Source organism: Phoca vitulina, unplaced genomic scaffold (assembly GCF_004348235.1).
Source record: "Phoca vitulina isolate PV1807 unplaced genomic scaffold, GSC_HSeal_1.0 scaffold4, whole genome shotgun sequence".
Taxonomy (NCBI): Eukaryota; Metazoa; Chordata; class Mammalia; order Carnivora; family Phocidae; genus Phoca; species Phoca vitulina.
The window spans coordinates 35,824,959-35,841,657 of NW_022589707.1; the positions used below are offsets into that span (position 1 = coordinate 35,824,959).

Sequence of the window (16,699 nt, forward strand, 5' to 3'; positions counted from 1 at the left end):
TCCTATGTGCGAGACACTGCACTCAAAGGTATAAGGCACATTATGCCTATCCACAAGAAACAAAATCTGAAACACAGAAGGAGGGAAGTTGGAAAAGGATGGGAACAAGAGCCCCGATGGATGAACAGGCCTGGAAAGCAGGGGGTCTTTCTCAGTCTGAGCCAAGAGAGAAAAAGAAAGCTGTGAAGAGACAGCAAGGTGGGAGGCTGCAGAGCCATGGGGTAGGGAGGAGGCACTGTCGAAACCCAAAGAGTAAGTTCACTTTAGCCTGGGAACAAGTACAGAAGATCACTATCTCAAAACGAAGGGGTCAGAGACAGAAAGAGAGGAGCTGAAATCAAGAAAAGTCTTGGACTAATTAAATTTGGGAGCTAACAATATTGACTCACTTTTCTCTTTATTAATATATTTGGATCAAGATTTGAAGAGAAAAGATTGGAAGAACACACAGGATTTCAGCAAACTCTGCCATTATCCAACATGCAATATACACACTAAGGTCAAACAACACACACAGCATTTTTCTCAGTGTTTTTAAAAACACACCTAACATAACTAGGAGATTAATATCCTTCATACATACATAAACTTCAATAGAACTTTAACCACTCAATAAAAAATGAGAAATAAAAACATAAGTTACAGAATAAACACAATTGACTAATTGATGTATGAAAAATGTTCAGTTCCAGAAGTCAAATGCCAATGAAAACAAGGTTCTCAAGTGGAAAAACAGTTTTGGTGCAGGGATATATACACCTATGTGCTATAGATTGAAACAGAAATTAGGACGTCACTTACATGAGGTGTTTTAGCAAAACACACACAAAGAGACACAGCAGTGCTTGTATCCCCAACCCACTAATTATACTTCTATGAATTCAGCCTAAGAAAACAATCAGAGAAACAAAGAAAGATTAATTCTCAAAGATGTTTGTCATGTCACTCATTAACAGTGAAAACTGAAAACAGTATTAGTTTTTTAATACCAAAAAAAAAGGCTAAATAAATCATAGTATACTGTTGGAATACTATGTAGCTATTAAAAATATTTTTCAATTTTCAATTACTTTTTAATGAAATGGAGATATGTTCACAATATGATGATAAATGAAAATAACCAAGATGCAAAATGGTATATAGGATGTGATCCTACCTAATTATATAACTATATGTAAATATGGAGAAAAAAGATTGGAAGGAAATATATCAAATCATATTAACAGTGGTTATCTTTGAATTGTACAGTTGTTTCTATTTTTCAATCCATCTGGAATTTATATAATTATCATCTATCTTACAGTTAGCACATATTATCATATAATATAATCTTAAACTTTGCACACAAAAAATGTGCTGCATGATAGTTTGATTTGGGGTTTATTTTTAATACACCCAAATCAATAGACTATAATTGTCTGGAGATAAAAAATGAAATCCCCTTCATCTTTGAGCACTCAGTGCCTAATACAATGTCTAACACATAGCAGACAATCAGTTAAATGAATAATGATTGGCTGGCTATAGAGACAAGTGAGGGGTGGAAAGATGGAAGGAGGAATGGCTAAACAGTTGGGATATTCTTCAGCATTTAGTAAAATCAGTATCTTTCCTGGGTTTTTCAGAGATAAAAAGGATTCATCACATGACACAACTTAAAAAGAATAAAAGGGAGAGGAAAAAATTAAAGGAATGATCTTTGCAAGGATAAATGGGAGGAGATTTAACCAACTGAGCTCATTTTCCTACCAGCTCTCAATCTCTATTCCAAACTCCACTCAATTATGTAAATGTATCCGCTTCTTAGATGGATAGTAGAAAGCAAATGCTCAAAAACAATTATACACTTGCTTCATTCTACCAGGTGGATGAATTTCTACTCACAGAACCACTGAACCTCGTGTCCAGGTGAACCCAACTCCTCTATATAATCTCCAAAGAGGGCTATCCCAAATTGCTGCTTCAACTCTGTTGGTGATTACTGCAAGGGATAGACGGGCCCCATTAGATAAACATTTATTTCTATCCATCTTTGGAAGCAGAAGCAGTGAGAATGGCTCTATCCCAGCAACTCTCACATTTTCTTTGTATATTCATAATTTCTTGGCGAGGAAACGCACTATAGATCATAGCGTCTCCATTCTCCAACTGATGTGAGGGTAAGAGATACGGGTTCTTCATCCACTCTGGCATCACAGTGACATATACTTAGGCTGAACACCCAAGGCTGAAATCTGGTATGAGTTTAAACTTGCTTAGACTTGTGAACTTCTGAGAGGGGAAGTGTAATTCACACTTTTATTGTGTTTGCACCTCTTGCACCAAAATTGGGGTTCTTTGTAAATGCTCACCTCACCATTATTTCTCCCTCAAAAAGTCTGGTTGCTCTTCACTCCATAGATTCAAATGGCATTTCCCACTTCCAAATGTCTACAATCATACATAATATCTCAAAATTACACTGGTTGGTCTGGGGGAAGAAGGGTAAGATGGGAGAGAAATGACATGTGGCTTTATAATCAAGCAGTTCAAGATTTCAATTCGTATTAGCTCTTTGATCTTAGGCAAGCTATTAAACTTCTCAGAATCTCACTTTCTTCATCAAAAAAGGGGGCTAATGCCTCCCTAGATTGCAGAACAATTTTTTTTTGCCAATTTGTATGTTTTATTCGATTGCAGAACAATTTTGAAAATTAACATTAAATCATTATATGTATCTGGCACAGAGTATACACAGTAAAAGCAGCTATTATTAACAGTAATTCCTCTGTAAATAAATCATTCACTGATCTCTTTTCAAACTATGTGTTTTCCTATGAATGCTCAAATGTTGTACAAGAAACTTCCTTTCCAACCATTTTCCCTATTGGGCTCATTTTTAAAATGGTGCCTCCCTATGCAGAAAAATAACTTTATAGGCAGTTTCAGTTATAAATTATATAAAGAAATAAGCATAAGAAAGCTTAGAAACTACAAAAAAATAAAGATATATGTAGGGATTAAAATCCAGTATTTGGACTGAAAACACATGAGGGATGGCTGAAATAGGATTTAAAATATACAATAGTTACTCCCAGTCTTTTTAACATCAAAAAAATTGAGCTTCCTGTTGATTTCAGGAACTCTGTTGAAAGTACTCAACTAGTAACATAGATAACTCATCTAGGCTCATGACCTCTTTAAGACATGCCTTGGAGCCCTTGCCTCACTGTTCCCACCAATTCTAGACTAGTATATCATACCAATCCAAATCAAGACCTTACAGTGAAAAACCCACCTTAAACTAGATGCCCCCCAAACCTCATAAATATCTTACCTTTGCCTTCTCCCTTCTAAGACATAATTTTAAGGCTCTGTCAAGGTAATGATCAATAAACTAAGCAATACACTTGGTTTTGCTTTATAAACAGGTCGTTTTGGTGATATTTTCAAGAAGCAAGAATTTGACACTCCCGTAACAATACTTGTACATTTATGGATTCAATCTAAAGAGAATGGCATTACAATAGACCTTTCAATAGTAGTCTTAGCTGACAGATCACAGCTGCTCAGATTCATTCTAACATAAAACACCAAGATTCAGAACTTCATGGTCTAGCCAAAGACAAGTATAGCACCAGCCACTTTCCTAAACAAGTTGGAGTCCCCTCCTAGTGGTCAAGTGCTAACCAGACCCTAAAGAAAAGACTCTTTTTTTTCAACTGACTGCTCAAAACCAAGAACATTTTGTCCTCAAGGTGATGGTACATCCACAACACAAAACAGAAGACTGCAGCAATTATACCAATATTTCAGACTACTTTGAAAACTATTCTGAGGGCTTGGCGCCCACATTATTTAGATAAACTGCCCACATTAATCCAATTCACTTGATAATTGCTCAATTCTCCAATTTATTGTCCAGATGTAGCCAAATTTCTCCCTGTGGATAAGGAAGATATAATGACAGCCTGGATCTAAAATGTGCCAAATTGCACGTATTACAACAAGTCAGGGAGAGGCCCTGTGAGAAGGTTCAAGCACGAAGGGCCCCAAGTCCCCATGCAAGAGGAGCAGCAGTGTGGTGGGAATATGGGACTTGGATTGCCGTGGCATTTCGTGACCACGGAGATGAGGAGATGTCCCACTGCTTCCTATTATAGGGAAGTGCAATCTGAAGCCGAACACGCTGGAACAGGGAGAGGTCGGACACGTCTCCCCCTTACTTCAGGGCAAGGTCAACTCTGAGGGTACAGAATCATGCTCTCTTTCCAAAGCTCTGCCCTGAATATTGGCAAGTGCTTCCTGCCACTGCATCTTCCTGCTGCCATGAGTAGTAGGAATCTTTGAGGCTTAAGGAGCACTTTCCAAAGAAGACATCTCCAGGGAAGTCATCCGCATTCCATACAAAGCAATTTATTATAAGTGCTACAGCAGCTGAACATAAATCCATCTTCCTTTCTGAGCTCATCTACCGTGATGTGCATCTCTCTATTCCCTGCTGAACTTGCAAAGACTAAATGTGCAGGGGGAAACTAAAGTAGCAGAGTGGGGAGAGAGGCAATGAGGAAAGAAAGGAAAATCAAAGTCAGTGGTCATTTGTTCATGAATTCAGCAATTATTGTGCATGCCCATTATATATCAAGCAGTAAGGATACAAACCATTGTACCCTGGTGGAGTTAAATAAAATCATCACAAATAAAAAAAAAATCTAATTAAAATCATTTTAAATGTTTGGGAAGTAAGGTACGGGCTGCTCTAAGAGGTTTAGCAACATGACCTGATCTCATCTTGAGAATCAGATCAAACTTCCCTAAAGAAGGAATGTTTGGGCTTCCAAATGCAGGATGAGTGTGTGTTAGCTAGGTATGGGGGATGATAGGGAGAAGAAAGGAGAGAAGAAAAGGCAGCCCAGGTAAAGGCCATGAGGTATTAGACCAGTGCTCCTCAAATTTTATCTGGCAGGTAAGTACTCCTGGGATCTTATTAAACTTCAGATATCAATTCAATAGGTGTGGGATAGGGCTTGGGATTCTGCATGTCTAACAATCTCTCACATGAGACCAACACTGCTGGTTGGGTCCATACTTTGTGTAATGAGGACTCTCAGGATCTGCCCAGAGGCCAGAGCAGAGAGGACATGGGAGGGCCAAAAATGAGGCCAGAGAGATTGGCAGAGGTTGGATCATGCTAGGCTGTGCAGAACATCTTAAGGAATTTGGTCTAAGAGGAGCAGGAACCATGAAGATCTCCATTTGCTTTGTTCTTTCCAAATAACCTTCCGAGGAGTTTCACTTTCCCTGGGAGACAGCACTTTGCAGTATCTAAAGTGTAAGTGAGAGCAAAGGTGTTTATGGACTTCATGGCTTCTAAGAGCCAATAAAGTACAGCTCCTTCATCACAGACAGCCCATTAACAACCCATGTTTATTAGTAAAAATCCTCTGAACTTAATACGCCTTTGTCAGCAAAGTAATTGATCTTGGCCAGTTAATTTGGCTGGTTTTGCAGACTGAGGACTTGCCACTCTTTTAAGAGTATCCTACAAACTCTGTGGGCTTTACTCCCTTCAGTAAGGAATTTCCAAGAATGCTGAGCCCATAGGGTTCTTAAAATAGTTTGGTAAAAGAGAACACAAACATCTCTCATTGGCACCTTGGTCTTTAGTCTTACAAGTCTGTAGACATCGGATTTTACAGAAATGTCTGTGCCAACTGCCGCCATCCTGTTCCCTGAAAATCTGACTGAACAAAGGCATACAGAACTGTGTGCTGTCTAGTTAGGCAGGTAGTAAAAACTCAAGCTTAAACAAAAAAGAAACAGATGTGTGCTTTAACCAATGCTTGGTATACTTTATAAACAATACTTTGCTTCTGTGTTAGGAAAGAATCATCTTCTTTCCATTTTAAAATGAATGTAGGACTTATTCAGACTGAACACATGCCATAAGGAATGCACTCCAGTATGACTCAGCCAACTCTATGGAACAGCCAAAAGAACTCGAGTTTTCACCCCCCCCCCCCCCCCCATTAGTACTGGGACTCTGGAGAAGTAATTCTCTTGGCTCTCTTATTTATGTAATGGGTAAATGGGGATTATATAGTTTAACAAGTGATAGGAAAGCACTGCATTTTCTATGTGAGTCATGATGATATTCACACCTAAAAATGTTAGATGCTCTGCTTCTAGAATGAGTAAGAGCAAGAGGTTGTGAAATCCTCTCCAGATATCTTCAAATGTTAGCATGTTCTCAACTGTCTGGAATGCCATATATACTGTCCTGACCTAAATCAAGGACGTAAAATCATGCGTAAGGCATTTGTTTCATCATCTAAGGAATCCATCTCAAGAAGATGAAATGTCTTTCTGGTGGTCTGCCCCTGTCACCACATCACATAAACATGGGTAGACCAATTTTCACAAATTTGGAGAGTGTAACTAAAAGGGCTGGATATAAAATATAAGCCACATGGTACATGCAGTATTTACTTGAGAGCGAGGAACACCTCAGAGAGTTGGCAAGGTCATCCATCAGAGATGGCTAACATACACTAGGGATGCTTTGCATGTACATCCTTAAGGCGTCTCCCAGGCAAACAGAAATCTAATGAGAATGGGGTATCTACATACAATAGCCATTCTCCTAGGCAAGAAGGGGCTGGCCAGCTCAGAAGGGCAGAATTGTCACCTGAAGAGAAGAGATCACTGGGTTGTAATGTACTACGTCACAAGACAGCAATATAAAAGAATGCTAACATCACTGAACACTCACATCGCTAAGCACCAAGGTTAGAAAGACCTGCATTAGGAGACATGGCTCTTTCCCTGATGGAGCATACAGTGTAAACATGGACCAAAGTAAGATAAACCAGTAATCATGCTACAACCTGCTACCTGGAAGTGTGTGTGTGGGTGCGTGTGCGTGCATGTGTGCGTGTGAGAGAAGGAGGGAGCAAAAGATGGCAGGCAAGCTAGCCAGTGAGAGCCGTGAGCCTTGGGAACACAAATGAGAAAACACTGCTGCCACTCTCTGGGAAACAAAGTGGTCAACGAGTTGCAGTGGGATGATGATAACCGACTCTGAGAGCTCAAGCACTCACCAGGTGAAGAAGGAAAAGAAAGGAATCCCAGACCAGGCAGCAGCAGTAGGAGCAAAAGAAAACACTGGTGCTCCAGTGTTCTAAAGATGTGTGTATGAATATATACATATAATACATAGACACGCACATATATACAAACATATTCGGAGATAGAAACATATTAATGTGCTGAGGGCGCCTGGGCGGCTCAGTTGGTTAAGCGTTCAACTCTTCATTTCGGCTCAGGCCATGATCTCAGAGTCGTGAGATCGAGCCCCTCATCTGGCTACACACTGGGCATGGAGTGTGCTTAAGATTCTCTCCCTCTCCCTCTGCCCCTCCCAGCTCAAGTGTGTATGCTCTCTCTCTCTCAAAAAACAAATTAAACAAATTAGGTGCCATAGACACACACAAATATGCTGTAGCTGACTGTGTTGCTGCCCCGCCCCCGTCCTCCCAGACTTAGCACATGAGTGTGCACGCCAGGCTTCCAACTGCCGCCACCTGTGTTTCTTCCTCTTGCTGCTAGAGGCCACTTTGTCACCGGAGCGGCAGCCTCAGAATGGTACCCAGTCAGCAGCCCCCTGGAGCAGATGGGAGTTGCTGTAAACACATCTCCTCTCCCTTACCTCTCAAGCAGGAAACTCGGAGGCGTGAATCTCACACTGGCTTCCAGAGTTTGCCCAGCAGGAGCGCACTCTGGCCGAGCACACGGTCTAACACAGACATCCCCTTGGTGTCTGGTTGGTGACATCTTGGTGACATCCCCTCCACTGGCTGCCTCCCCTCTTCATCTCATCACCACACTCCTCTGCCAGACTCCTATCTCCCACAGAAACGACTTACATGCAAATCCTTGTCTCAGGGTCTGTTTCTGGGGGAATCCAAACTGAGACACGGACATGCGTGGGTTTGTATTTCTATCTATAGGCATGTTTATATAGACTTGTATCTTTATGTGGCTATCTACACTCATAGATACAGACACCTACACACGCAAATATATATGCACACAGATGCCACATATGTGCTCAAATGCATAAATGTGCTTGTATCTCTCACAGGATAGTAGTGCTTTCCTTTTTACTGAAGCACATGTTATTATACCCGGTCTTCTTTTTTTTTTACAGGAAAATCTATAGCCTACGCCCCTTCCTATAGCCTCCCCAGCAGAGCATTTAGCCTCACACTGGTCCTGTCCAAAGCCTTTGTCCGGCTTTGCCCCCTCAGTCAGCAAGATGACACCTCACTCCTCCTAGCACCTTCCATGCCAAAGCTTCCAAGCCTGCTGCGGGGCAGCACCATCCACTCTGGGCCTCATGGTCCCAGGGTCAGGCTGTACATTTGCCCCATTGCTTCTAAAGCAAACATCTGGGTCACTACTCTCAAAACAGGACCGTTTGCTGCCAAAACATTATCTTTTTTTCTTTTAGTGCACTACATCAAAACGTGACAAAGTGAAAGAATATTAAAAACCAGGTTATTTTAATAACAACTACAAAAAACCAAACATGACACTTCAAATTTTTATATTTATGAAAAGAAAAACTGCTCTCACAGCTCTCCTCATATCCAAGCCTAGGCACGAATGTCTTATCCCCAGGCAAGAGCTCCCTCCTCTCTTCTTACCCTATTAGCTTCGAGACTGACATCAGGAACATAAGAAAAAGCCATTCACTGCCCCTTATGTGCTCAGGGTGGCAACAAAGAGAACTGGAAAGAATATGGGATTAAGAAATTAGGAAATTAAAATACAGGAATATAGAAAAGATATAGAGATTTGGAGAAAAGTCGCTAGCAGGAAAGTCGCTAGCAGGAAAAGTCTAGCAGTCGTTACTGGGCAAGTAACATCATCTTTGGATTTTTATTTCAATTGAAAATGAAAGCAGGACTTCCAGGGGCCTGAACTTGGCCCTCAGGTATGTTTTGTTCAGCACATTTTGTGCTTACAAACACATGAAATCTGAATACCTTGGACACATTTGAGTCTGTGACCCCTATATGTATAGTTTCTAAACTCATTTCCAGTTCCCGACATTAGATAACTTTGTATGATCGTCATTGGCAAAACTGCAGACTTCTGTCCTCTTGCCACCTTCTGAATTTCCTCCCCAAGGAGGCTCAGCTGCCTGATCTTGGCACACCTTTACGGGAAAGACAATTCACGCAGGTACAGATTTAAAATTTCCTACTGAGGGGCACCTGGGTGTCTCAGTCAGTTAAGTGTCTGCCTTAGGCTCAGGTCATGATCCCAGGGTCCTGGGATTGAGCCCCACTTCAGATTCCCTGCTTGGCAGGGAGTCTGCTCCTCCCTCTCCCTCTGACCCTCCCCCTGCTTGTCCTCTCTCTCACTCTCTCTCTCTCTCTAAAGAATAAATTAAAAATCTTTCCAAAAAAAATAAAATAAAAAAATTAAATTTCCTACTGAAATGTGCCTTGTTTTTCTTCAATTTACCCAAAGGAATGAGATTAACTTAAAAAATTATCAGAAAACTTTACCAATATGGAAGAAATAAAATTAAGAAATAGGCTTGTTATAAAGGCTTACTTATGTAAAAAATAACATAAAGCTATTTAACCATAATTAGCAAAGGAGAAAAATATGACAGTTGAGTCTGAATATGCAAACTCCTGTCCATCTTCATCACGAAATCACTTTCATATTTTTGTATATTATTATAGTATTATGGGTATTATACATCTCATATTACATACCTTTTATATATCCCCTCTCCCTCCCTTCCTTCCTTTCCTTCTTCTACCCCATACAAAAACCATCAACCTTGGTCATGTTCACTTTAGTGTGTGATGTAGGAAAAGGGAAAGATTTTAGAAAAGATATGTAGAGAAATGGCAAATGTTATGATTCATGATGATCCACATATGATTCTACTTTGGTGAAATTAGGATACTGGCGTTCTCCATGTATTTTTTTTTAATATTCTGATATGCATACTATCTGTTCTTCATTACAAAAGATTAAAAGTTATAAAAATATATGGTTGTACTAACTCCCTACTATAAATAATTTGGAGCACTGATTAAGACTAGACTCCCCATCATCACCACATCCCTTTAAAATTATGGTATACACCAAGTTCCTTCTTTCATTCCTAAGTACTCGGAAGCTATCCTTAGTATATGAATCACAAGTCAACAATTCTTAAAAAGGCAAGTCTATGGCTTTGTCTCACTAATCCCTACTCTGCTCTGAATCCACAGTTTAGTGCCCATTTCCTCCTCTCCATCCCCCAGTGAAAATGACAAGCCTCCGATCAGGTTATCTCACCCCACAGAATATACTGAGGCAAGCTGCACTTATCCTCCTCTGCTTCCCATGTGACTGCCCTGAAGAACTCAACAGCTACCTCAAAGAAAAGAGAATCCAGAGCTTCCCAAAGAAGAAGCAGGTGGAGGGAAACCAGCTTTTCTCCCTCACTCTTTAAACCAGTGATTTTCAACCAGGTGTGATCTTGTTCTCCAGGAGACATGTGGCAAAGTCTGCAGACATTTTTGGTTATCATAACTGAGGGGGGGTAAGTCCTACTGGCACCTAATGGGCTGTGGCCAGGGATAATACTAAACATCCTACAATGCACAGGAACATGCATTCCCAATGCCCCCACCACAAAGAACTACCCAGCCCAGAACTATTGGTCAATAGTGCCAAAGCTGAGAAACCTGCCCTAGAGCGATGAGCTTTTTCCTTGATTCCATGTCAGGAGGGAGAGGAAGAGAGACTGTAAAGAGAATCAGGGCTGTTCTTGGTGAAGGAATACCCTTAGAACATCCAGGGCAATACTTACAACACAGGAACACCTGGTACATTTGTTTCCTTCTGGCTGAAATTCCTCCCCTTCTCGGTACTGCACACCCTCAAACACACAGCCTGGAAAGTAAGGAAAAGTTTAGAATTAGGGCCGTAGCCTTTGCTCAGCTTGACACTATGCTTCTATCCACTGCTCATCCATCTTGTTTATCCACCTCCCACTCCACTTCCACCTAGCAGACTGTCCTCTTTAATTAGAGGACAAGATTGCTTCACAGTTAAAAAAAAAAAAAAAAAAAAAAAAAGGAGTACAAAAGATTGACATGTGTCCAGAAACCTGAAGATGCTAGAAAGCAAATAAGACAGTGGAAGCCAGGTCAGCCCAGGGGGGGTAACACTGCACAATGGTGAGCCCTATGAGTCTAAGGAGCTCACCATGACCACCCTGACCACAGCCAGGGAAACGAAACCCAGAGGGGCTGGAAGAGGCAAACAGAAGAAGGCCAAGAGAAGTCAAGTGACCGAGCAGATGACATGAAGAACTGTCACTTGGTGAGTATTCAGGAATTGTCCAGCCTCTACCAGGCTCTTTGTACCCCCGATCTCACTCCATCTTCACAGTGAGCCCACAAAGTGGGGACTCTTGTCACTCTCCATAGATGAGGGAAATGTGGCTCAGAGAGAGGAAGTGACTCACCCAGTTGGCAGGTGCCAGAGCTGGAACTCAAACTCAGCTCTAATCTACCAGCTGAACCACACAGAGGGCCAGGCACCAAGGCAGGAAGGGGGAAAGGCAGGGCAAGAGATGTCACAGAGTTTTTCAGACCCACCCTATGTGATATTAAAGAGGTTAGCCACCAAGTTTGGCTAAAAATAAGATGAAAAGCCCAGGAAGTGTCTCCAAGTCAGAAAGATGCTCAGGACACTGCTGTATTCTTAAGAAATCCCATAAACGACCTGAAACACAGGCTGGCCAGTCAGCCCGTGTCAAACAGGCTGTGAAAGGACTGTCAGCTAGTGGCAAAGCCACTTTCCTCAGGACCATCCTCATAAGGTGTTTGCCGGAATAGCTGAGGTCACTTTCCACATAGTAGACAGTGTTGGAGCCAGCACACTGGTGCCAAAAATCAGCAAAAGGAGCCCTTGTGAGAGACTGACACATGCCCCTGAGAGTAAGTATTTAAGTCCTGCCGACTGAAGTCATCAACAGAACCCACCAAACTCTTGAAGCTCTTGGTACCTGATAAGGGGAAACAAGGATTACCCATAACCAACTAGTCTGGCTGCTGGACCCATTCATTTTAAATCTAGATATGGAGCCCTTTGTCCAACGGAAAGACATGGAAACAAATGCTACTGAGTCTGAAGTTGAATCACTGAGTGCAACTGTGATTTTAAAGTCTACCTGATACCCACACCCAGAGCTAGCAACCAACCGCCTCTTTGCTGTTCCCACTGATACAGAAAGACTTAAGTAAGCTTGGGTCCCTCCAGAGGCTATATCCCAGCCTTGTTAATAATGGCAGGTGCCCAGATGTCTCTTTCCAAAGCATACTTCCAACAAAATGTCTTCAATTCTTTCATATATGTTTGCACACTGGTTTTGTCATCCAGTTTGCCAGACATATTAACCACAACCATCTACATCTGACAACTTAAATAAGGGAATTTTAAATGAAAATTCTTCATAAACTGTTCCCATCACAACCCACCACCCTTGAGTAAAGTCAGATGAAAGGAAAAAGCAGACCAGCAAGAATGCCCTGAAATCTGTTTCAGGAAGAAAGTGACCACAGACTGTACGTGTTTGTCATTACGCAGAATACCATTCCATGATCAATGACAGATGCCAGTCCTTCTGAATTACCAAGGAGAATACCCTGTGGCTTCCCTCGACTGTCCCTACATAGACTTGGCTGAGTCCTCCCTCCCAAGACAAAGGACAATACATTCTGGATGTGGCCTCTTCTGAGTCTTCTGATTTGCACCCCAAAGGTGGGCCTTTGAAATCAAAGAGAGGGGGCAGAGTTGATTCTTGACCCCATAACTGAAGGCACAGAGCCTATGCAGGTGCCAGGGGGCGAGCGTGTGGCACTGGCATGCTAACTTCTAAAGATCTGTCTCCCAGGGCATCTGCACCCAAGCAGAACAATTGTTATGGTGTGTGTTTGGGGCAGGGGGAGGAGTAGGTAGTGCAGTATGGTGGCCAAGAAAGAGAAGGGGCCAGACCCTGACCCCACCTCATGGGCCTTGGGAAGGTACTTATTCTCACTGGGTCTAACTTCTTCCTGTGTGAACTGTGCACAGTGCCTCATCCCTCCCTGGACGTTCGTGAGGACTGAGCGCTGCAGTATGTGCAATCATACAGTTCAGCCTTTCCTTCCTGGGAACTCAACCAAAAGCCAAATGAAAGAAGCAATCGCTCAAATATGATAACTTCAACTGCTGAAATAAATTCACTCAGCTGTTTGCATACCCACATTTCCAAAGGCAGCCTAAAAACATGATGAGCTCATAAGTAAGGAAGAATGTTGCATACGCTGAGTTGATTCTGTACCAATAAAGCAACAGTCTCTTCAACACAACTGAATTCATATTTAAGAGCTACAATGATTTTTAAATCTCTATGGCATATAAAATTTGCTCTGTTATCCATCTCAAGCTTGCCGGTGTATAGGAATTATGTGGGAGGCCTGGATTCTGCCCTCAGAGATTCTGATGGAACTGGTCTGAAATGCAGCCAGGGCATCCAGCTTTATTTTTTTTTAAAGCTTCTCAGGTGATATTAATGTGCAGCCTAGAGAACTACTGATCTAACTTCATAAGGACCCTTTTGGCATTTAAGAGTATGGTTACATAATACGAAGCATTTAATGCATTCAGAGGCAAAAGGAACTCAAACAAACTGTTTGATAGATACAAAATAATTGGATTATGGAAAGAATTCTTCTACTTTGGACCAGTTCTTGGCCTTCTCGTAAGCTCATCTAAGAACACAAGCTTCACAGAAATCTCAATGTGGAAAAGAAGTTTGGCTCAATCAAGACCGTCCAGGGAACACAGGAAGGTTAGAGGTAGTGGAGAGCAACTGTCCTCGTTGTCATTTAAAGATGAGAAAAAACTGGACTCTCTGGAAGGGACTCAGGTTCAGACACGTCTCAGACTGCATAGGGTAAGGGAGGGCAAGCAGCTGCCTGCAAAAGGAGCAGGGCTCATCTTTGCAGAGCATCCCAGCATGGTACCTGAGCCATTCCCCAGGAAGTTTTGCAGAACAGAAGGCCCTTTGGAGATTAATCTCAAAAGCAATGAGTACTAGTTGTGAGTATTGCCTCCAGTGAGGAAAAGCACTCAGAGTAAAACCAAAACTCAGAACATCTGTCTGAGAGCATGCGCCAGGGGCTTAAAGGATCAGAAAAAAAATCTCTCACCTCAAAATCCCTGGGCTCGTATGTAAGGGCAAGAAAAGATGCAGGAGGCCTTTGTAATCCTGTTCAGAAAAGTAAGAGGAAACACTCTAGCCACTGGAAAGGAAAGATCCCTTTGCTGTCAGCTAGGCAGTGGGGCCCTCTTAAAAGACGGTGGGTCCAACTTGTTGCACCACACCGAAAACTGAGACCAGCAAAACCCTAAGCTAAATTCACTTAGGGACACAGCTCTCAGTTTTCAGAAAACATCTGGTCACCTCATCACCAATGCGAGTTCTAGCCAAGATACTGCAGTATGAAGCAGTAAAAAGACATTTCTGGAAGCAAGAGAAAGCCACAGCCTCTCCTTCCAAAGTAAGCATTACCTGTGGCCCTGTGGAGTGGAGAGGAGGCCTCCAGAGCCTGAAGCATCCGCATGCCAAGACCTACAGCACATTGCATTCATCCTGGGCACACCGGAGTACAACCGGACATTTCTATGCAAAGGAGTTTGCTCTCTAAACCCATGATGTACACAGACACAAAGGGAGACAAGCTCCAGTCTGGAGGGGGAGAATCCTGCATTCTTGAAAGAGCACACAGAGATTTCACAGTCATGTGCTGTAGCAGGGAGCCTAGCAGGCTTCCCTTCCTGCAAATGTTACCTGGACAGGTGGGGCAGCACGTTCCCAGATGCTTGGAAGGGTTTTTACAATGCACAACACATCGCAGCTCAGACTCTGTGACAACACCTTCCTGAAAAACAGAATGCCACAAATACATCAGCCCAGAAGTCCCACCGAGGAGTGACTCACTTTGGGAAAGAAATCAAGGGAGTAGGGGAAGAGTCTGGACACCAAAAGTGCAAAGGAGGGTGGGCGTCAGGTCCAGAGGACATGGCACCATTGAGGTCCCATCTCCCCAGCTCACGGCCTGGATGCTTTCAAACTCGGAGCACAAATCCTGCCTTGACCCTGTCTTCGGTCTTTCTCTTTGGCCCAAAGTTCTTTCTTTTAAATCTAGTATTTAAGACCTTCTTCCTGTCCGTCAGTAGCTAACAGAGTCTGGCTGTTCATTCACAATTGTTTTAAGTTGTCAACACTGACTATATTTTCTATAATTGTTATTACACTTTAAGCCATTAATGATGAGGCATAGAGTACATGTGTAACACCCCAGACTAGCATCTGGAGACCTAATTCACTTACCACCCTTCTAGAAATATCTAGACTAGCTCTGCAATCGTAGAAATTTCACTCTGCCTCACATAGAGAGCCTGGCTCCCAAGCATCAAATGATGAGATTAGATAAAACTACTTTAAAGTTCATACCATATATGGAAAAATAGAGCCTTTGGATCTTAAAAATGAAATCAAGTGACTCATTTGCAAACTGATCTTGGGATTCTAGTATTTTAATGTCAGTTGAAACATTTTTTTGATTAATTTTCAGAGTTGGCCTTTGAAGAATTTTCTCCATATTCTCTACCCATTTTATAAATGGATTTGTTTGTTTGTTTAATTTTGTTTTGCAGGGAGGGCTAGCACAGGCTGAAAAAAAATGTAACAATGTGACAACTAGATAATTTTTTTCATCCTGTCTGCTACCATATTATCTCAGGCCAACAAGGAAAGTTATATCCTAGATGTCTTCATATTTGTGAGGCCTGAGGATTCCACTCCCAGAGGAATTTATTGTGGTCTAGATCACATTTGGGAAAGAAAAGAGCAACTGTCAAAATATCACAATCTACAACATCAAAAAAGGATCTGTGCTTTAGTTACATAACTGAAGCAATGCAAAAAGCTATGGCCCCAGATCAATTTCTCTTTCCTATCTGCAATCCAGATGGAGGATTCAGAATTGTTCCCAGCATGAATTTCCTGTTTGTGATCTTCAGATTTTTCTCTTTAGTAAGAAAGTCAAAGTGGAAAATAAAGGTAAATTTTTCACCATCGAAACTCTTTCGGTAGGAGGATTTAAGAAAGAAGCTAGTTTTACAGGGGAGGGGGATGGGGGATGGGTTAGCCCAGTGATGGGTATTAAGGAGGGCACATATTGAATGGAGCACTGGGTGTTATATGCAAACAATGAATCATGGAACACTACATCAAAAACTAATGATGTAATGTATGATGACTAACATAATAAAAAAAAAGAAAGAAAAGAAAAAAGAAATATCAAAAAAAAAAAAAAAGAAAGAAAGAAGCTAGAATTCAACTCAAATGGAAATAAACCAGGTCGTTTGACTAGATGTTACCTGTCTGGTACCTAGTCCTGCCCAGTCCATGTAGCCTCTACCAGAACTGTCTTTAGTGATGCTTACCATCACCCTAGGAGATGGTACCATCCTGGCCGCACAGGAGATGAGACTGAGAGGTCCAGAGAGGGGAAGAAACAAGCTATGTGAGTGGCAGAGCCTGTATTTTGTACCCACTATGCCCCACTCTCTCCTCTGTTACTGATCT

At 41.9% G+C, this 16,699-nt stretch overlaps 1 protein-coding gene across 1 annotated transcript in view; it reads right to left on the reverse strand.

The window, feature by feature from the left end:
- The window catches only part of BMPER (BMP binding endothelial regulator), a 248,508-nt gene that overhangs the window by 173,335 nt on the left and 58,474 nt on the right, over positions 1-16,699 (reverse strand). The window contains exons 5-6 of the mRNA XM_032401800.1: positions 14,897-14,987; positions 10,865-10,947 (exon numbers count right to left, since the gene is read on the reverse strand). Coding sequence (XP_032257691.1) covers positions 10,865-10,947; positions 14,897-14,987 — 174 coding nt within the window. The remainder of the gene's footprint in view (positions 1-10,864; positions 10,948-14,896; positions 14,988-16,699) is intronic.